Source organism: Camponotus vicinus, unplaced genomic scaffold (genome assembly GCF_025532165.1).
Source record: "Camponotus vicinus isolate PSW18456_S1 unplaced genomic scaffold, iyCamVici1.0 SCAF_4, whole genome shotgun sequence".
Lineage (NCBI taxonomy): Eukaryota > Metazoa > Arthropoda > Insecta > Hymenoptera > Formicidae > Camponotus > Camponotus vicinus.
Window position 1 is genome coordinate 18,998,771 of NW_028141976.1, and position 23,765 is coordinate 19,022,535.

The 23,765-nt window shown below is 36.8% G+C and overlaps 2 protein-coding genes and 1 long non-coding RNA gene across 4 annotated transcripts; 1 reads left to right on the top strand and 2 right to left on the bottom strand.

Annotated features, from left to right (window-relative positions):
• Positions 1-1,583: 1,583 nt before the first annotated feature.
• On the bottom strand, positions 1,584-10,818 carry LOC145970672 (uncharacterized). Its single transcript, XM_083097540.1, has 4 exons — positions 9,620-10,818; positions 9,089-9,532; positions 2,170-2,483; positions 1,584-1,642 (listed from the first exon to the last, which is right to left on the bottom strand). Exons 1-4 carry the CDS (start codon positions 10,741-10,743, stop codon positions 1,584-1,586), a joined length of 1,941 nt encoding a protein of 646 aa, XP_082953666.1. The 5' UTR covers positions 10,744-10,818.
• Positions 10,819-16,057: 5,239 nt separating this feature from the next.
• Positions 16,058-19,384, top strand: LOC145970519 (SNAPIN protein homolog). 2 transcript variants are annotated; one of them, XM_083097364.1, is made up of 3 exons: positions 16,058-16,141; positions 16,290-16,476; positions 16,847-19,384. In XM_083097364.1, the coding sequence occupies exons 2-3, from the start codon at positions 16,325-16,327 to the stop codon at positions 16,887-16,889; spliced, it is 195 nt and encodes a 64-aa protein (XP_082953490.1). In that variant the 5' UTR covers positions 16,058-16,141; positions 16,290-16,324; the 3' UTR covers positions 16,890-19,384. The 2 variants fall into 2 exon arrangements, with proteins under 2 accessions (XP_082953490.1, XP_082953489.1); XM_083097363.1 differs by having other exon boundaries at positions 16,074-16,141; positions 16,217-16,476.
• Positions 19,193-20,619, bottom strand: LOC145970520 (uncharacterized). The gene is made up of 2 exons (XR_014438516.1): positions 20,021-20,619; positions 19,193-19,297 (listed from the first exon to the last, which is right to left on the bottom strand). It is a non-coding gene; the product is annotated as an uncharacterized LOC145970520 (long non-coding RNA).
• Between the last annotated feature and the right edge of the window lie 3,146 nt (positions 20,620-23,765).

A 23,765-nucleotide genomic window follows, 5' to 3' on the forward strand; every position in this document is an offset into this window, starting at 1 on the left:
AGCGGAAACTCGTATAGATCCCACGAGCGAAAACCCATGCTGAGATATCGTCCGCTTTCCAGAGCACGCAGCATCGACAGTTTTTTAATCTCGCTCAACAGCATGTGTGGCATTCGCCATTGTATCTTGAATATGTTGATCACAGGTTCCAGTGTCGAATCTCCAAACAGACAATTATTATTGTTGCGCGATCGTATTAAGATCAATTCGTGACGAGCGTTAATCACCACTCGTTTATAATCCTCGCAAAATCCCAATAACATGTGGAGAGGTAAGCAAAAATTGAAATGTCCATTCTCATAGGTCCACGGATCCCAGCCAGCGTTTTTCATAATCACGTTTCTATCGGATGATACCGTTACATAGTTTTTGAGCGTAGTAGTTATTCCTACGTTTCTATTGCGATCAATCTCAACGCCATCGAGTTCGTATCGAATCTCATCGAACATGAATGCGGCACAATTATTTGCCAGTTCCACATCACTTCCTTCAGCTGGTTTGGTTTTCGTTAGTTGTCCCTCGATGTATAGGAAACTCTCATACGGCAATGTATACAGATCCTGTTGTTGTATGGGTATTCTTATCTCGTCACTGTGTCCGAACGTTGTATTGGCGAACGGGTTGTACGTGTGAGTCTCGATCTTGATGATACGATTGTCAAAGATCGGTTCATCACCGATGTTGAGAATGTCGGTCATCGTTCAGCTGTTTCGCACCGCAAATCCCAAAGATTGTAAAAACGCAACGTTCGATGCGCTGAGTTTCTTTTTCTTGGATGATTTGATATTAGCGAACGTCGACGTTGTTGTTGTTGTTGTTGTTGTCGGTGGTGTTGCTGGTCTCGTAAAGATTGCGTTATCTCTCACGTCTTTCGATCCGTTCAATACGAGCATCTCATACGTCGCATACGTACGTGCAATCTTACGGTGATCTCTTCTCCTCGAAAATCGAGCAATCGTCCGTTCTGGTCGACAACGCGTAACGTTAAATCCGTAATGCTCCGCGCGATGATCGGCAGGTAAATGATCTGGGCAGGCGTTTCCGACATCTTATATCCCGGTGGTACCCTCGGTGAAAATTCATGTATCGTATGAACGAGTATGCCGTTGTTGTACGCACCCGCGGTCACGTTACACTCTATACGGATAATATTCACGTTGAGAATGTTAATCGGCATGTTTGATTCGTACCATTTTCGCGGCTCGAGAATACGATTTGAGAATCCTAGCAGCGATCCAATGTTGTCGGGTTTGGTAAAGTTTATTCTGTAGGCACATTTGATCTCGCTCCTCATTGTATTGTAATTAGCGCGGAGCACTATCGGATATTCATCATCTTCATAGTCAATGTGTTTCTTATCGCGATGTTTCCGTGAAATTGCTTGTTTCAAAAATTCATGTATATTTTGCAACTCATACGATCCCTCGGGAATCATAATTTCCTCGTCGTCTTTGCCAAAGTAAAATTTATTATTCGAGGAATTCACATTCGGTATCGTGTGATGAGTCTCAAAATCCGTTAGACCGAGCTCGTATTCGCCGTCGCTCAAATCTATGGTTGGAAAGAAGTTTGCCGTGAGAACGCTACTCTTCCCAGTCAATGTGAACGTCATAGACATGTCGATGAAACTGTTTAACGAATACTGAGTTAAATAGCGCAATATCTGTCTTTAAATTCACATGCATCGACCGTTCGAAGAAACTGCAAGCACAATTGTCCGCAGATGCTCTGATCGTAAGTTTGAACAGATGTGTAATTGTACTGTATCTTCGTAACGTTTCGTCCGAGATATCGCACCAATTCATTCGGCGGTCGAAGATTGCCGAAACTGTCGAAATATATAGCGCGATTCCCCCTCTTTGCATACGCTACCCAATGAGTACCTGGTCCTTCGACGCTATCCAAATTTACAATGCCGCTCTCGTTTTGATATATACCACCGATCGGTAACGAGTTGCGCATAAAAACACCTCTAAAATATGGAATGCGCATACGTTTTGCCAGTTGTAGCAATTGTATGTTGGTAGTTGCGCCCTGCGGCATTTTTAGCGTCTCTTTGACGTTTTTTTTTTTTTCTCGTTGAGGCTCCCCGTCCGTATTTGTAAGGAGCGAGATATAATCCGTGACCTTCCATAGCGCGATTGTGACGTAGCATCTCTTGCAACTGACGTTGCGCGGCTTTTCCGTCGTTCACCGCCTTCGCTACACCAGCCGCTCCACCGATCAGGGATCCGAGCGCACCCAACATTGGTAGAATCGGCAATACACCGCCGCATTTCGCTACCGGAAGTATCCGTTTCTTCACCGTTTTTTTCTTCGTCTTCGTCTTCAGACCCATACCGAGCTTCGTCTTGGCTTTCATCGCTGTCCAGACAGCTGTGGCGGCGGCTCTCTCACCGAGAGTCGAATCTCTCGCAACGATGCGATTCCGCGCTTTCTCAGCGAGTATCTTATCCGCCGTGTGTCTCTCGGTGAGATCGTTGCTTCGAGAGTATGCTATATCGTGTTCGCGACACGCCGCGTCCAATGGATTTATACCTCGATCGCCTCTGACTAATCGCTTCTCCAACCGTGTGCCTGGCCCGCAAAACTGATAGCCGGGAATATGGAATTCGATCGGAAGTGCGTTTATCGCGTGATTTAATAGGCCTCTACCTATTTTCGTTGACATTCGCTGCAATTCTTTATCAATGGCGTCGGACCGTCGATGTGCGTTTCCTGCCACGGCTGATTGTAATGTTCGTAACAGCGACGATACGTCTGAACCTCCGGATCCGCTTTTATGTGTTCCGGAAGTTTGTCCCACACGTAGTGGATGTGATCACCGCACATTCGCAACAGAACAGCTTTTGACACAAATTGTAGTTGTTCGACGCTCAAATCGCGAATGTCGGAAGGACTTGATAGCAGAACGAACATTTTTTCTCTACTGAGCGACTCGTGATTTCGCGCACCTATAAATAGGCAGGCGTTCGATCCAATCGGTAGTGTTGAAAAAATGAGATTCGTGCGACAACCTTTGACGATACGCGTGACGAATTGCGACGACAGATTACGATCAATGGAGGACAACGCGGAGATGCGCAGGCACGGTACGATGCTACCGACTACTATACGCGCGATCGTTTGCGGTCCCTCGAATTGTGGTAAAACCAACGTTCTGATAAGTCTACTGGAAAGCCCGCACGGTGTACGTTTCGAGAACGTGTACGTGTACTCGAAGTCGCTGCAACAGCCGAAATATCGATATCTGGAGAATTTGTTGACGCCGATTGACGAAATCGGCTATTTTACGTTCTCCAATAACAGTGACGTCATTCCACCGAGCGAGGCACGTCCAAACTCGATTTTCGTCTTCGATGACGTGGCGTGCGACAAGCAAAATACGATAAGAGAGTACTTCTCAATGGGTCGTCACTCGAACGTCGACTGCTTCTATCTCTGTCAGACGTACGCGAGAATACCAAAACATCTTATACGCGACAACGCGAACCTGCTGATCTTGTTTAAACAGGACGGTACCAACTTGAAACACGTGTACAACGATCACGTGAATACCGACATGTCGTACGGGGATTTCAGTGAATTATGTCGTACTTGTTGGCAACAAAAGTATGGATTTCTAGTGATAGATAAGGACAGCACATTTACAAACGGGCGATACAGAAAAGGATTTAACGTGTTCGCGATACCGCAAAACGATTAGTCGCTGCCGACACTCTGTCGACATGGCTGAAAGCGATAATATTCGCGAGCGTGAAAAGATTGCGAGGGAGATTGAAAAAACGAGCGAATCGATCCGCAAGAAACATCGCGCTTTGAAGACCGGTAAGATCGACGACGATATTGCGGTCAAGACTCATTTTAGGCCTATTATCGAGCCATTACAAAAAATCGTCGACAACTCTAGCTTAATCGCGGTGAAAAACGAGCCGGAGAGTAACGCTGACGCTATAATTAAAACGTTACCCATCAAGCGGTGCAAGGAAGAGGAGGAGGAGGAGGAGGAGGATACGACACCGAAAAAGAGACAACGATTGAAGGTGAATCGTTTATCGACATCGCATACATCGGATGAACCGCTGATAACCTCCACACCGTCCGCGACAACGAGAATCGTACAACCCACGATACCCGAATCACTCGCAATCGAAAATGTTTTCGAAACCACGGGCAACCCGCTCGAATCATCATCTGTTCGAAACATGTTACAAACGTTGGAAGGTCAAAAAATGTTACAAGAGCACTTCGGGCCACTGGCACAAAAGTACATGAGCGCTCACCTTAGTGGTGACAAAAAACCCAGATCGATTACGTGTACGGTATCTATTTCGACAAGAATGAAATGTGGCTCGGTAACAAACGATTCGACATCGGCGCAGATGACTCTATAATCATAGACAAAGTGAGGTACATTGGTACACCTGGATTATACGAGTTGACCTTCAAGAGAATTCCCGATGATGACATATACACTGAGGACGATATGCAAAAATATAAGAGCATATTAATGGCGACGAGTGCGCATAAACGTCAATATGATGCGCAAGGTCAATTAAAGAGCAACAGGGGATACAAGTATAAACACATAATTGCACCGTTGATGTCGATCGAATCGAAAAAGAAAAAATGCGGTACGGGAGTATCCATGCCTCGCGCGATGACGCTAACCGACAATAAGATCGATTACGTGCACTGGGACGATCCCAACGAGCTAGTGGATCGTCTACGATTGCTCGACGCTTCGCGCCGAGCTGGCCACAACGCTCACGACAACGAGATCCTGTCGATTATAGAGGAACTTCGCGAAGTCGGCCTTATTATAAATTAAACGGTGTCTCAACGAAACTGATCAGTCGATCGACGTCACTCGCATCGAGAAAAAATGCCCATCAACAAATTTGGATTATTCGAACAGAGAAATGAAGCAATTAGAACAAGCGATCATTGGGGTAAATCGGTGACAAGTTACTTGCGTTAAAACGCTCTGTGTCGCGTCGCTACGTACTATGACGCGAGGTCGCGCAAGATTCGCCGTGTAGCGCAACCTGAGGCTGATACCGATGCAGTCAACAAACTGTACGTGGAACAATGCGTTAAAACGTTGAAGAATCAGCAGAAAGAATCAGACGAGAAGCTGACTGCGTTCGAGAAGGACGTGCGAGCTTTGCAGACTGCGATAAACGAGCTTCAGCGTGCGATTAACACTAATTCAGAAACAGCTACGAGCTATTGAACATCTATAAAGGCTTATCGAACGAAGGGTTATCGAACTACAATGAGTGGCAGTGATCGAAGAGGAAACGGCTGTGAACGAGGCTACGAACAATTCAAGAACAGCTGCGAACGAGGTTATGAACACCTCAGAAACGGCTGTGAACAAGGCTATGAACACGTCAGGAACGGCTACATACGAGGCGGCATACAACTCTGGAACGGCTACGAACGGGTCAGAAACGATTGTCAACGAGGCTGCGAACGGGTCAGAAACGACTGTGAACGAGGCTACGGACTACTTAGAAGCGACTACCAACAGGGTCAATTACGGCAACAAACGGCTGCGAACAGCTATCGAACGGCAACGAACGGGTCAGAAACGGCTATCGAACGGGGCAGGAACGGCAACTAACGGGGTAGGAACGGTAACGAACGGCTATCGAACGGGTCAGAAACGGCTATCGAACGGGGCAGGAACGGTTATCGAACGGCTATCGAACAGTAACGAATGATAAAACGCACGGTGATACTCGGGGCACACATCGTTTGATCGACGAATCGAAACAACGATGGATCGGCGATCGGGAATAACCGAGGAAGCGAAGAAACAACATAGTTTAGAGAAACGGCAGTTGGTGAACGAATTGCACGCGCCGGCGAGAAAAAATTTTCCCCGAAGACACGTCATAGTGCGGGGATACGATGACCTGTGGCAAGCTGACATTGTCGAGATGCGTCCGTACTCTCGTTTCAACAGAGGTTACCACTACATACTCACAGTCATCGATGCGTTGAGCAAGCACGCGTGGGCCGCACCACTCAAGAGTAAAGGCGGAAGCGAGACAGCTGACGCTATCGCTGAGATAATTCGAAATAGCAAAAGATGTCCGAAAAACTTACAGACTGATATGGGGAAGGAATTTTATAACGCTGACGTGCAACGGCTCATGCGGAAACATGACATCAATCACTATTCTACATATTCAGTATTGAAGGCATCGATCGTTGAGCGATTCAATCGCACGCTGAAAAACGACATGTGGAAGATGTTTACGCTAAACGGATCTTACAAGTGGATCAGCGCGTTGCCGCGACTCGTATCGGATTACAACGCGCGCAAGCATCGAACGATCGGTATGCGACCCGTCGACGTTACCCCCGCGGTCGCTGAAAGACTGTTGGCTACTGTGTATAACCGTGTAAATATCGCGGGTCCGGCAAAATTCAAAGTAGGTGACTCGGTACGCGTTAGCAAGTACAAGACAATTTTTGAGAAAGGTTACACGCCAAATTGGACAACCGAAATGTTTAAAATTATAAAAGTGCAGCATACTAATCCCGTAAGCTATCTACTTGAGGATTATCGCAAAAAACCTATCGCTGGAGCGTTCTACGAGCACGAGTTGCATCGCGCGAATTATCCGGACGTGTATCTCGTGGAGAAAGTACTGCGTAGGAGGGGTGACAAGGTTTACGTGAAATGGTTGGGATTTGACAATTCGCACAATTCTTGGATACATAAAGACAATGTGATTTAATTCATACAGTGCTTATTTTTAATTTTCTGGAAAAATATATGTGTATAACATATAATATTTGAAAAATGAAAATATACATAAAAATCCTTATCAATATATTTCTTGCGATAGTACATGTATTTTTAATATATGATGTATGAGATATGCATTACATAAAAATATATGAAATATAAAAAATACAAAAATCTTTATTAATATTTCTTTCACACACACACATTTTACAATGGTATCTTATAATGCCCCCACGGTAGCGTATCGGTGGTTTCGGGTACGATATACCGCTTGTCGTCGTACGGACTCAGAGCAATTTTTGTCTCGCGGATTGTGTATACTTGGTGCAATTTCGATCTTATACACGACTGCTGGCGCGTCATTTCAATTTCTTCTTTCAAACACCATGTGTAATCGTCAAACGTTATCGTTCTCGCGACAACGTTGCTCTTGACGCCTTTAACTTTCTTCGTATCCTTTTTCCCATCGACTCGTAACGCGTACATTTTTGCTCTGAGTCCGGCAAATTCGGTCATTATGGCACCGTTATTTTCATCCTTCATTAGACCCGGTACCTTTTTATTTACGAGCGGTATACCGTACGCGTTATCAATTGGATAATCGCTCGTATCAAATCGGTTGATATCGCGCTTCATGTTTTCATATACATCGACGCATTCGATGTGATATATTAGACTATCTGTGTCGGTGTACATTACTCGGCATTTGTCGCGATACAGAGGAAACATGTACTCGTGGTGAAATTCGTACAAGCACGTTTTAGAAATGTCTAGTATGCACATGCCGACATAGATTGGTTTATAAAATCTTATTTCTAGTTTGCGTAACTCTATGGCAACGAGATTTTCCGAAAAAATACTTCGACTATGGAAATTTGGTTTAGCGATCATTGCTTCTGCGCCGTATCGTCCGTTCCACTTTGTTAATAATTTTACGTCGACACGATTACGCACATTTTCCATCGTTTTGCCAAATACCGCATTGTTCATTAATTTGTATAAATTTTTTTCAAAATCGTTTTTAGCCAATGTTCTAAAATGTGTATTTAATTCGATATAACTACGAAGCCACGGAGATTGTGAAAACTGTAAAATTCGATGTATTTTTGTAACGCGAAGGCCGTGTCGCGTACATTGCTGTAGATTACGGTAGTGTATCACGTAACGCTTCTTATCGTATAATGTTGCAAGCAGTTTGAATTCCCGCTTGCCAGGTGGTTTGTCACGTGTCGGGCAAAACGGTAGGTCAGTGTGCGCATCGTGAAGATGTTGCGGATACTCGAGATCGACTTCGAGGATATAACCCGTAGGCGAATCTAGCGCGATCGATGATACGTCAAAACTTGACACGTCGTCGACCCATCGAAAATCGGCGTAAGGCAACGGTTGACATATTGCCCATCCATATAAGTTATTTACATCGAAATACATACATCAAGTACGACGATGGTTTCGATGGATCGTATGACTCCATGTATTTGTTATTAGCGCGCGCGTATCTGTTGGAACACTGACTCAGACCACCGCGTATACCGCGTTCGATAAACATGACCATGTCGATGTCGGTAAGCAATTCAAACGTAATCTTGGTATGCTTCAACATGGCGTCCCACGTGTATCCGGGTAGAGTATAGTAATACGCAGGGTCGAGTCCGTAACTTTCGATACATTTGTCGCGAAAGTTTTCAAAAATATCGGCTAATAACAAGACATCGATTTTAAGATATAAATCGCTATATTCGCCTAGCGTTCGAATGGAGAATCGCGTCCAGATGTTCTCGGCGTGCGCGTAATCGCTCTCGGATATAGTTTCACCGGTTAAGGAACTGTAAAATGATTCGCGCGGTGGTAAACATGTATCTTGCAACTTGTCAACGGAATCGATGTATTCGTATGGAAACACACCTTTTCGTGTTAATAATTTGAAGTTTTCACTCGATAAATTTTGAAATTCTGATTTTAAAATATCCAGTTTATCTTTATCTAGATAAGATGCTAATTTGTCGAGACTTGCCGTAAGAAATTTGAATGAATCAATAAAACGTAATTTTACTTGATTTTTTGGTTTTTCTTCCTTAAGATCGACGTTTTTGGTAAACGATATATATTTCTCTTTCGTTATTGGAAGTAACTCGACTCTCCCTTCGAACGCTGTGGCTATTTCTTCGATAATGAAATGCGAATCATAACCGGATAAATTATGAAACACTATTGGAATACAGAAAGACTCTTTATAATTTAAATTACAATTTGAATGTGCGGGACCTCTGTACCGTCCAGTCAAATGGCAATGATCGCGTACGCGTGTATCGTCGCGCGAACGGTTTTTCGCATATATGACATTGAGTAGCGCTATTAAATTTTTCACACTCTTCGAATGTTAAATCTACCATAGGGACATTAGTAGTTAAAATATTTTTTACACGAAATGCTAACATTTTAAGTTGCTCGACGAACCATGCTATACAATCGGTACTGCGACGCGAATGATATGCGGATAATGAGTCGTTGTACGAGCTATGTATATAATATGCTATGCTAAATACTTGATGGTGCTGGCACATATTCTTCTCTTCCTCCATCTTGGCCAGAACGCATTCCAAGTCGGCGTACACGATGAATGGAAGCTGCTCTTTCTTGTTGTAATTGTTGAACGATAACCACTTGTCCTTATCGCTCGGTAACCGGATAGCGCAGTCGTTCATCTTTCCACAGTCGACAGTATGCGACTGCAACTTGTCGTCCGAATCAAAGTAATGCAAGCATCTATAAAAGAAAATAAAAATTTTTAAAAAAATTAAAGATTTATATACAATTTGCTACATAACTTATAATTATTTAAATTATACATACCGATCGCAGATATATTTCTTATGGTCCTTTTTGCTCAGTTGCGAGCTCACGAGCCGGGATAAATTTTTGATCCATGCGAAATGTCCGACATTATTGCCGTCTTCCACGTACAACAAGTTGACATGCTTGTCCCGCTTCTGCTGCGAAAGACGTATCGGAACAATGCTGTTCTTCTCTTCGATGCTGTACACGTTGATCGAAATATCGTTGACAAGTTCAAATTTTTTAATCTGATTGACAGTCACTGGAAACTCAATGTCTCGGAAATTCAGCACTGTCGCGTAATGCGGGTACGATGATTCTCGTTCCGCCTTTCTTTTTGCGGGATATAGAGCGGCGACCACTGCCCACGCGAAACACGCATTGTCTTTTGATTGTACGTTAATCACTGCTCTCTTCATCATAATCTCCCGCGGCAATTTTATATGACATCCCGCGCGCATAGGATTATACTTATTTATATTTACAGTCAAATTCAATATTCGCGACAATGCCCACCCGCTATCGCGTTCCTGAAATTCTTCCAGCGATGCTAGAGTGGGTTCGATAACGCGGCGCTCGTACCACTCGTGTAAATCGGATGTGCGAAAGAGTTCGCAGTTTCTCGTATTAATACTTTTGTTAGCGCGTTTATCTCCGGCCACAAACTCGCCATTGAATATGGTGTTCACTTTTACACTGTTGTGTCTTCTTATAACGTCCTGCACATGTTCTATCACAATGTCTTTGGCGTCATCGAGAAATTGACGAGGTTCGATATGGTTTGCGTTAATCACAGCACCGGTCAGAATACGGTTATCGAACGCGGTATCAATCTCGCGCCACACAAGTTCATTTTGATGCGCGCTACATCCGGCACCCGCGTTATTGTCGCCACTGTAATTACCACCACTGGGCATAAACTGTCTCTGCAATCGAGTCTTTGCACCTTCGAGTCGCGCGATCCGAGCAATCAATGATTGTCGATTCCCGATCGATAATCGTAGTCGTTTGATCCGACTTTGCTCTTCCAGCGACTCGATGTACTCGTTGCATCGTTGTAGCCATGCAAAATATTCACCCAAGGTGGCAATTTGGTTGGATCGCTCCACCAGGTCGCGTTCAGTCTGTTCGATATTTTCCATTTTTTTTCATAGAGTGCAAATTGGGCACATATTGCATGGAAATCTTATATACAACGGCTCGCTACACCTTGAACAGAATCGTCCATCCATCGCATTAAGTGTCTCAATTTTATGTTTTCTAATAGCATACATCATTTGGCTATCCACGCCTTCCAATGCAATCATACACGAAGGACATACAGCTAGAGCACCACCCGTGGAATAATAACTGTATATGATACAAAATTTTGTACTACGTGCGTTTAAAGCATTAATTTCCGCAACAGACACTATTTTCTCTCTGAATTCCGTGGAGTTCTCACTGCAGTCACTAATGCAGTCACTGTCAGATGACAACGCGTGATCTTCGTCTTCCATTTAATATATATATATATATATATAATATATATATATATATATATATATATATATATATATATTATCACACAACACTGACAGAACACTATACTTTTTGACTATACTTTTACTATACCGACGCGACGTGTCGATGCGCGTTCAAATCATGTACTGTGACTTGATGCGCTTCAATCCTCCCTGTATTTCGTCTAAACCTTTTCATCTTTGTGTAAAATAAATAAGTGGTGTATCATAATAATCATTTATTTACATCTCAGAAAGAATTCGTTCTCTCTCACGCGCGCGGCAAGGGCACAAAGCAGCCGAATATCGGCGCTGATACGTTGCAATTCTTCCTAGAAAAAATATGGAAAATAATTCTGGGTCGGCCCTAATATTCAATCCTCTTCAAATACCGCTGTTTATCTGGACATCGGTTTATGATTGTTTATACTCGTCATAAAACATCCAACACATCCCCAAGCGTCCCCCGCCCCGCCCCGCAGCCCCCGCGCCAACGAAATCCCCTCCGTCCCGCGTGACGTCATTCCCCCGCGTTTATGTTAAAAAATATATATAATGAAGAGGAGTCTGCTGCACTAGAGTGTCATTTCTTTCGTTGCTCTTCTGTGTTTCGGTGGTCTTGTGCAATGGCTGAAGAAAACGTAATTATCATCGACGACGATACGGATGATGATTACGATGATTGGATGGATCCAGCTGTGGCGGAGAGGATGGAGATAGAGAGAGAGAGGAGAGAGATGGAAGATGATGAATCTGATATAGCACCCTTAGCGAAGGACAGTGATTATGATAGTGACAATAGTGTCGATATTCTTGATGAACGGTTACAAAAGAAACAGCGAGATTTAAGCATACCTGAAATAATGACATACAACGAAGCAACAAAGATATGTTGCATTTCCTATTATTATTATATGGAAAATGGATCAAAATATTGTACCGAATGCTTTCTAGAAGATCCGCATCAGTTTGAAGAAATTAGTGCTGTTCGAGAACATAGAACCATAGCTTATGTTCATTTGGAAAATTCGAGTATGTCATGCAAAGAGTGCAGAAAATGTTTGAATCAAATATTGCCCTGCAACATGTGCCCTATTTGCACAAATTAAAATAGATGAGTCATGGATAACATTGTAAGTATCTTTTAATTTATTATATATCAAAAGTATCTCAAAATAAATTATTATTTTTTTTTTATTTTAATTCAGATAAAATTAATGTAGCGTTTTTCCTGTTTCAGGAGCTGCCTCCCCCTTACAGCCCGGCGCACCGTCCGCATTATTTTATATTCATTTTTTTTTCCTCCTATATTTTATTAATTTTTAAATTTTATATAATTTTAATATTAAGTACACACACACACACACACACACACACAATTTGTAATACTCATACACACATTTAAATAAATTCTATATATTTTTAATTGTAACAAAAAAAAATTGCAATTATTTACACGCCTTTCCCTTGCGCTCCAATCCTTTGCGTGCTCTCGCATTAATTATAAGTCTCGCTATCGTTCTCTCTCGTACGCATTCTTTTCGCACGCGATATTATTATTCTCTCTCTCTCACACGCGCGGCAAGGGTACAAAGCAGCCGAACATCAGTGCTGATACGTTACAATTCTTCATTAAAAAATAAGATAAAATAAAATAAAAAAAAAGGGGAAAATGATTTTGGGTTAGGCCCGAAGACCCAATCCTCTTCAAATACCGCTGTTTATCAATCGGTTTATGATTGTTTATACTTGTCATAAAACATCCAACACAAGCGTCCCCGCCCCACCCCGCAGCCCCCGCGCCAACGAAATCCCCTCCGTCCCGCGTGACGTCATTCCCCCGCGCCACGGAAAACCCCCTCCATCCTGCGTAACGTCATTCCCCCGCGCCGCTGAGATCCCCTCGCGCCTCACCCCCCCCTGAGAGGACCTGGGTTAGAACCGGCCTAGTATACCTACTTATAATACACGCACACAATAAATGTTATATTTAGTATTGAAAAGAAATGTATTTATTTACGCGCCTCTCCTTGCGTTCCCATCCCTTGCGTCTCTCTTGCGCTAGTTTTAAGTATAGCGATATCGTTCTCTCTCTCTTTCGTACGCGCTATCGTTCCAACAATAAGTCTCGCGTTAGTTGTAAGTCTCGCGATATCTTCGTTCTCGCTCACACGCGTTATCTTAGCTATTATCGTTCTCTCTCGCACACGTTGTTCTCGCGATATTATAGTTCTCTTTCGTATGCGTTCTCTTCGCGCTATTATCGTTCTCTCTCATTCACAAGATCGCCGCTATCACTCACTCACTTACCTTTGCGTCGTCCTGCTCCCACCTATGTGGCATCTTACAATGCATCATCCTTGTCCCACGTTGACGCCATCCTTGTCGCACGTTGATGCCATCCTTGTCGCACTGTCCTCTTCACAAACACTTTACGCTATCCTTTTCCCACACGTAGCGCTATTCTTCTCACACCACCGTCTTCTTTCCGCGGATCCCCCCTACCCGCGCGGACCCCCTCGTCCATCGCTCACGCCGCGGATCCCCCTACCCGCGCGGACCCCCTCGTCCACCGGTCGCGGCGCGATCCCCCCTTCCCCGCATGTGACGTCATCATCCCCCGCGTGACGTCATCATCCCCCGCGTAACGTCATCATCCCCCGCGTGACGTCATCATCCCCGCGTGACGTCATCATCCCCCGCACGTGACGTCATCATCCCCGCGTGACGTCACTCCTCCGCGTGACGTCACCCCCAGCCCGCGGTTCCCCCTCGCCCCTCACCCCCCCTCGGAGCCCCTGCGTTAGAACCGGCTTAGTCTTACTACTGTCATTTTTTCAAGGGAAAAATTAATATATATATTTTATGTACATATATATATATATATATATATATATATATATATATATATACAGGGTGTTTCATTTTAATCCGACCAGTCGAATATCTCGAAAACCAAGCCCGGGAGAGAAAAATATTTCAGACAAAAGTTGTTTGGTTTCGAGGGGGCCATAAGATGGTGAATGGAATTGTTAATTGCAAATTACATATTTTTTCTTAAAAACAACTATGTGTTTTCTTTACACCAATTGATTTCTCTCATTATTTTGTACATAAAAGTATTAAGGTAAGATAATCGAAAAATGAGTATTTTACAAGATATTTTACGGTTTATGTAAAATTAAGAAATTATTTCAAGCCTCATAACTCAAAAAGTACTTAACGAAAAGGTACTTAATTATAGTGTTTTGGAAAGCTCTCGATGTCAGCTACAAGAATGTGCAAAAATATATAGGGTATTCCATTTAAGAAATTTAAGGTGACCTTTATGTGACCTTCAAATGACTGTTCAAGGTCAAATCATTGTCACCATCTTATGGCCCCCTCGAAACCAAACAACTTTTGTCTGAAATATTTTTCTCTCCCGGGCTTGGTTTTCGAGATATTCGACTGGTCGGATTAAAATGAAACACCCTGTATATACAGGGTGTCCCAAAAGTCCCGATACGGTCGAATATTTCATAAACTATGCACTTTAGAAAGAAATGTTTCAGACAAAAGTTGTGTAGCTTGAAGGGGGCCATAAGATGGTGGCAATGATCTGACCTTGGAGAGTCATTTGAAGGTCACGTGATGGTCACCGTCAATTTCTTAAATGGAACCCTCTATTTTTTATTACATATTCATGTAGCTTATCTCGAGGACTTTCCAAAACACTATAATAAAATATTTATCCCTTAAGTACTTTTTGAGTTATAAGGCTTGGAATCATTTCTTAATTTTACATAAACCGTAAAATATCTTGTAAAATATTCATTTTTCGATTATCTTACCTTAATACTTTTATGTACAAAATAACGAGAGGAATCAATTGGTGTAAAGAAAACACATAGTTGTTTCGAAGAAAAAATATGTAATTGTTAATTGCAAATTATATATATATATATATATATATATATATATATATATATATAAAATATGTATTTTATGTATATGTATATATATATATATTTTATTAAAAATTATTTTATTAAAATTAATATCAATAAAAATTATTTTAACGGTATACTGGTGGTATGCGGTACGAGCTTTCGGGTTTTCTGTGGCGATACGTTAATGCGATGCGTTCTTTCCTTTTTTGTGATTGACGGTTTAAATTTTCCGTTATTGTACATATATTTGCTTCCGATTTTTTGACTTTGCGTTGTTCCGAAACTTATTTACATTTCTCCTATGACCGTTAATTTTAATCTTATCTTAATGTTTATTATTCACTTTGTTAGTCGACATTGAAAAGGATCCGAATTGGATTGAAACGCGGCGTTTGTCATGTTCAAATTAAATAAACATTTTCATATGGTTATTTTATTGTAATAACCGTTTTATTATTTTTTGCATATTTCCACCATTGCGTTGGTCCTTGTAGCCTTTTAACTAATTTTTATTGATTTTATCTAACGGACCTTTATTTCATTATAATAATTTTAAAATTAATATATGTATTTTATGTATATGTATATATATATATATATATACATATACATAAAATACATATATTAATTTTTTCCTTGGAAAAACGACACATTTTATATAGTATATATCAAGAGACACGGTAGTGTCTTTGCTAAGTCCCAGCGTAAACAAAATGCACTCCGTGTATTATTACGCGAGTCGGATTGAGAGTATAACTCGATATTTTTATTTCTCATATAAACGCTCAACGGATCGAGTTCTTAGTAGAATTAATCGATAGCTTGGGTTTAAATTAAATAATAAAAGTGCTTTTATTTTTGCGCTACGTGCTCTGTAAACGGAGATATCATGATGCAAAGTCTGAAATGTGAAAATTTCGATTAAGAAACGTCGTCATGGTCATCGTCAACTCCTCTTAACGTAACAAAGAATATACAGAAATACGTTTCCAACGTCTGCCACAAGAATGCGCTAGCAATGATTCACGCGACGCAGCGTTAGTAGCGCTCTGTGGCGTTAACGGTGCTTATAAATATGTTGTAAAAGGTTAAGTGTGTCACTTCAGGTAATTATATAAAATAATAATATACATATAACATTTATATATTTAGATTAGATTGTATCTATATTATTATTTCAGATTATATATATATATATATGTATATATATATATATATATATATATATATATATATATATATATATATATCAAGAGACACGGTAGTGTCTACTTCACTACAGCTATAACATGGACGTGGACACAGCGAGTGACAATACATCTATCGACGACAAGATAGATGACCTTTGCGAAAATCCGACGCGGGATGCATTAACGGAAGGTCTTATGAGTCTCTTGAAACCTACGGTGGATCAACTGGACGAGAGAATTCGCGCCACAAGGTGACGTCAAGTTTTCTGTTCAGCGCGCATGCAATAATAGTAACATTTATTTTTCGCGTTTCTTCTTGCAAATTTACGTATATTTATTATTCTTATATTTCTTTCACAGTACGTACTATTTATTGCAAAATATATGTTTATTCATTGAATTGTAACGATAAAAAATTGCGATTTACTTACACAAGCGACATATATATCTTGTTGTTACCTATTTTACAAGAATTCTTGAGCATTTTGAAAATCATTTTCAATTTTCATATATAATTATTGGAATGTTATAAAAAATTGTGCTTCTATCATGTACTACAAGTTGCGTACAAAAGTTGCGAAGAGTATTATTTTTTATGCGTAACTATTCTCTTTGTTATAGGATATGTCAAATAGAGCTGAAGCAGCGGATTGTTATTACTTAACATTGATTACTTTGCAAGTTTTATAAAAGAAATTTCTTATAATTTTCACCGTAAATTTTATGGAAACTCCAGTAGTTAATTTATCAGATGAAGAACTCAAGACAGTTTATGATCCTTCTGAGGATTCGTATCTTTTAATAGATGCTTTGGAAGAAGATTTAGACATTCTGCATGCGATGAAACCTGTGATTTGTTTAGAAATAGGTAGTGGTTCTGGTATAGTCATCACAGCTCTAGCAATGGCATTGAAAAAATATAATGCTCATTTTATTGCAATTGATATAATCATTATAACATAGAATATTGAAATTCAAAATTTCAAAATTAAAAATAATTTATGCTTTGCGAAAGAAAATTAAAAATGAAAAGTAGTTTATGCAAAAGCATAGAAAGAGAAAATAAATACTCTGTGCTATGATGATATTACATACACACACGCACACGCATGTACACATATACAAACATATTTTTATATCATCATAACGTAGAATATTTAAATTTTCAAAATTAAAAATAGCTTATGCTTTGCAAAAGGAAATGAAAAATAAAAAGTAGTTTATGCAAAGCATAGAAAGAAAAAACAAAAAGACACATTTATAAAAAATATTCTATGTTATGATGATACATACACACACACACGCACAGACGCACACGCACAAACTAATCATGGAAGAAGTAATGGAGTCAGTAATTGAATTATCGTCATCGTTACATGTTGAGGCTGAAGCGATTTTAAAAGAAATCATCATAACATAGAATTTTTAAATTTCAAAATTAAAAGTAGCTTATGCTTTGCAAAAGAAAATTAAAAATAAAAAGTAGTTTATGCAAAGCATAGAAAGAAAAAACGAAAAAACACATAAAAAAAATATTCTATGTTATGATGATGTACACACACACACACACATATACACACGCACACACACACACAAACATATTTTTATATCATCATAACATATAGTATTAATTCAAAATTTCAAAATTAAAAATAACTTATGCTTTGCGAAAGAAAATTAAAAATGAAAAGTAGTTTATGCAAAAGCATAGAAAGAAAAAATAAATACTCTATGCTATGATGATATTACATACACACACGCACACGCATGTACACATATACAAACATATTTTTATACCATCATAACGTAGAATATTTAAATTTTCAAAATTAAAAATAGCTTATGCTTTGCAAAAGGAAATGAAAAATAAAAAGTAGTTTGTGCAAAGCATAGAAAGAAAAAACAAAAAGACACATTTATAAAAAATATTCTATGTTATGATGATACACACACACACACGCACACGCATACACATTTAAATATTAATAAAAATTAAAAATATTATTTCTATAACGGGCTGAGGTTCTTGGATTGGAACTTCGGCCTCGGGCTCGTCCTCTCGACCGTCCCGCTCTAGCCCATCGTGCACGCGGTTGTTCTACAATAAAAGAAATATTTTAATGTTATTTTATTTGAATATAATATTTAAAGAAGAACTGCACGGATTAATTATATTGAAAGTTAATAAATCTAATTTTAATATATGTACATTCAGATTCATGAATTTAACATTACGCAAAATACTTTTAGCCTTTTAAAATATAAAAATAATTATTTGTGAATTAAAAATTTCTTTTGTAAAATATAATTTATACGACACAAAAATTCATGAAAATAAAAATTTTAATTCTATAGAAGGCTAAAAATACTTTGGGCAATGTTAAATTCATAAATCTGAAAATGTAATAGATTTATTAACTTTTAACATATCTGATTCATTTAGCTGATTCCTTTATAATTAACGTGCCAATTATATAATTCAAAATTATTTACCTCTTACTTGCCCCGCTGTCGTTATCGGTGACGACGGCGGCAGTGGCAGCGGTGACGACGCTGACGGCGATGGCAGCGGTGACGACGTTGACGGCGGCAGTGGCGGTGGTAGTGATGCCATCGTTGGTGGCGGCGATTCTTTTTGTGTTTCCATTAATTTTTGTATATTTTTTTTTAAGTATTATATTTTCTTTTAAAGCCGCTTCAGCCTCAACACGTAAAAAGGACGACAATTCAATTTCTGGCTCCATTTCTTCCATATTGTAGGTTCTGAAAGAATGGAAACATATAAAATATATATTATAAAATATGTTTAGAAATGATAGTAAAAATGATAGATAATAAATGATTAATCTTCATTTTAATCTTTTATTGTAATGCATATATGTATTAATTGTGTGTGCAACACAAATATGAATTACAATAAAAAATAAGTAATTACAATAAGTGAATTACAATAAAAATAGTAAAATAAATTTTTATTCCCTTGTTATCTATCATTTCTTACGCATATGTATTAATAATATAATGTGTTACACTTACTTTTTAGGATTTTCTTCATTTTCCTTTTCGTTAGATCTGAAAATAGAAATGTATAAAATATATTGTACAATATAAAATATTTTTATATTATGTATTACAATAAAAGATTAAAATAAAAATTAATTCTTTGTCATCTATTTTTATTATATATTTCTATATTTTTATTATATATATGTATTACAATATGTATTACAATAAAGTGTTAAAATAAAAGTTAACCAAGTATTGTGTGTGCAAAACATTTTTATAATGAAATAATAGATTGTTATCTATCATTTCTATAAAAAATTTTATAATATTTTATTATTTTATATATTTTATTATTTTAATCCTTATTGTAATGCATATGAGTTGCACACACAATACTTGGTTAACCTTTATTTTAATCTTTTATTGTAATACATATATATGTGTTATACGCAGAAGTACATATAGTTACGTATCGCAACAACTAATGGTTAGTTTTAATTTTAATGGTCTATTTTAATTTTTTATTATAATGCATTTGTATTGCGCATGCAACATATAGTAATATATATGTATTATAACAATCATTAGTTATTGCGATGAGTAATTATATGTATTTGTATGTATAATACATATATGAATTATAATAAGACATTTAAATAAAAGTTAAACAGTATCATGCGTGAAACATATATAATAGAAGATTATAATAAAAGATTGAAATAAAATATATAAAATAATAAATTATATTATAAAATATCTTTATAGATATTATTAATAATCATTGCTTACCTTTTGTGAGTTTCATTATCATTAATTGTTGCTGGTTCTTTTTCGTTTCTGGAACTGTAAATGTATAATATAAGTTATAAAATATTTGTATAAAAATGATAGAAAACCCTTTCGATCAGTCCCATATAAAAGAATGTTGTAATGTATCAACAATAATTTCGTGAAGACTGCTTCATATTCTGCATTATTTATGAACTGTGAAAAAATATTTAGGTAAGTTGCCAACACTACCGTGTCTCTTGATAATTTGTCTTTATTTTCCTTACTATTAAAAATAGAATTAAATAACTCACTTTTTCTCCGTTCCATTTATATATTCAATGATAAATTAGATAAGCAAAGCAACGATTATTCATTAATGGATTTATAAGTATTAATTGTGAATAATAAATGTAGATTTCTAATGACATATTGATTTGTAATTATCCGTTATTTTTGCAATAAGAATAGCAAAGAAGTTTGAAGGATCTGAATATCTATATAGTAAGCAAAGAGGACCGTCGAATTTTAATGAAATATGACGGGGGTGGTGGCGGGTTCTTTGCTCATTTATTTAAAGATGTTTAACATATATGTAGTACAAAAAAGAGTGATATCCCTAAAAAAATTACACTTTTAAAAAAAAGATAAAAAAAGGTGGTAAGTCCGCGTAAAAAACAGTATATGTATTTGCAAAATAGTGTATTATTAACTGTAAAAAACTATTGTAAAAAACCTATCTCCAAAATAGTGTTATTTTAAAACTTTAAAAAACTACTGTAAAAAACCTATCTTCAAAATAGGATTATTTTAATCTACAAAAGTTATTTTATCTGCACAAAATAGTGTTATTTTAAACCGTAAAAAATTGTTCTACAAATTATTTTAATTTTGTGTAAAATTGTATATCCTACAAAAATAATGATATCAAAAAAATTGCGCTAAGTGAAAATAAAAACTTAAAATATTTTAACTAAAAAAAATTGTACAAAATAGTTGTTTTAATTTTCTATATTATATCCTAGAAAAATGATGATATCCAAAAATTACGCTAATTGAGTTTAATTGAAAAAAAAAAGGAAATGATAATACAAAATACAAAATTAAAAATTATTAAAAAAAGTAAAAATTAGAAATTAATAAAAAAAAATAAAAATTTATATAAAAATTAAAAATTAATACATATAAAAAAATTTTAGTTCAAAAACTTAGCGCTGCTACGTTGAATAATGTGCTAATGAAATTAGCAGCGCTAAGTTTTTTAACTAAAATTTTTTTATATGTATTAATTTTTAATTTTTATATAAATTTTTATTTTTTTTTATTAATTTCTAATTTTTAATTTTTTTAATAATTTTTAATTTTGTATTTTGTATTATCATTTCCTTTTTTTTTTCAATTAAACTTTTCAGGATATATGCATATGATTATTGCAATGTATATGATTGTTCATATTTTCAACGATTTTTTATAATAGATATATTACAATTCATTTAATATCATTTTTCTTTTAATATTGGAAATAAAAAAGAAATGTATATTTTATAGTGAAAATTGTTATTCAGTTGGCGCAACTTTTTAATATTATTTGTAGGAAATTAAAACAATTATTTTGTACAATTTTTTTTAGTTAAAATATTTTAAGTTTTTATTTTCACTTAGCGCAATTTTTTTGATATCATTATTTTTGTAGGATATACAATTTTACACAAAATTAAAATAATTTGTAGAACAATTTTTTACGGTTTAAAATAACACTATTTTGTGCAGATAAAATAACTTTTGTAGATTAAAATAATCCTATTTTGAAGATAGGTTTTTTACAGTAGTTTTTTACAGTTTTAAAATAACACTATTTTGGAGACAGGTTTTTTACAATAGTTTTTTACAGTTAATAATACACTATTTTGCAAATACATATACTGTTTTTTACGCGGACTTAGCACCTTTTTTTACCTTTTTCTTAAAAGGGTAATTTTTTTAGGGATATAAAATTACGTGCGAATAATAATTATCCTGAACGGAAAACCGGTAAATTTGATTCAGTCGATCGACTTTCAGTGGCGCCCGTAATTTGCTATCGAGCTTTAATTAAAAATCGATTTTTGCTTCTATGCGTGAGATAAAAATGTCGGCAATTTGTAGTTGAAGAATTCTAGACTGCTTCGGCCAGCACGAAAATTCAGTTCATTGCTGTTTATCAATACATTGATCGTTTTAATTGGATCCGATTGAGAGCAACACGAATCATACAGTTTGTAGTACGTAGTTGAGTCAATTATGCTCGCCGCGTATTCGCGGATCTGGCAAACTATAGCGAAATAAGCAATTCGCACGAAGTGATTATCCGCAATGGATGGCATTTACAATTAGGCTATCTAATTTCGAATGTGGCGCACCACGATTGGATGTATGTGGAATCATCATATATGTAGATTACTCCACTGACCTGTCAGGGATTATTGTGTCTTGAGCAGACTTTTTATGCACACATATTAATAATATTTACGTGATTATGTTAAAAATGGAGATGAGACAAAATATATTATATATTTATAGATTTAAAGTATATGTGTCTCAAGATGTACATATAATACTGATTACATTTAAAAAAGCAAACAAAAAGAGATTGCAAATTATTTGAAGCATTTATTAATAAACTTAAGAACAGGAATTCTGAAATAGTTTAGAAATATATTTGTTTAGTAAATAGAACTATATCTCAATTATAAATTTTGCAGCAAATTCGTTTTTTGACAGAATAAAAAAGGAAAAATCATTAAGAATTTTTAATAATTTGAGATAAATTTTTAATTAAGAATTTTTTTGTCACATTGAATAAATTTGATAATTATGAGCGAAAAACTGTTCGAAATTTGCATGAATTTTTCGATCGTTCATGAGCCTCTAAAATATATAAATGTGATCCTTTCTTTCTCTTACACTTAAAAGTTTATTTCTAATACATTGAGAATAAAGTCGTGTGAATGTTTATACCGAAAAAGTAGCATCGAGTCATCGTCGTTGGACAGATAGCATGCTTGACAGAAAAAAATGTTTCTTTCGATGTCGAGAGGAAAAGAAATTGGAAGAGATACAGAGAGAGAGGCTGAAGAAAAGAATGAGAAACTGAAATAGGTGAATGATGGTGTAGAAGATTAACTTGGCTTTGTCTTGAAATAGCTTTAAACCGCCACAAGTCAAAAATATACCACGCACCGTTTAGTCTAATGTCGGACGGACGGACGGAAATGGAATGATGTTGATAAACAATACAATCTACAATAGGAACGTTTTACGAATAATTATAATTAAATTATAGGGAACGTGCCTATATTTCACATCTAAAACTATCTGTGCTTATATGTTATATCAATATTTTCTTATATATTTCTTTAAAAGATATTATTTTTTTCGTTTTAATATTAACTTTCGATTATTGACAAAGAACTAAGTTAAGAGGGTTTAATATCATTATAAAATTACTCCAAAGTTAGTATAGAGATACAAGTTTAAATTTATTATTATCATTATTATCAAATTCATTATTATCAAATTTAAATGATAAATCAAAATAATTCATGCTTAAAAATTGAAAGTATTATTATCTAATAATTTCACATAAAACTCTTTTCATAAATGTAATATATTTTATATTTTAGTATATAACATAAGAAATATTTGTTAAACTTTCTTAAATTGCAATCTCTAAGAAAATTGTTTTATTACAATTTGTTAAAGATAATGCATTCACTTTAATAAAGAT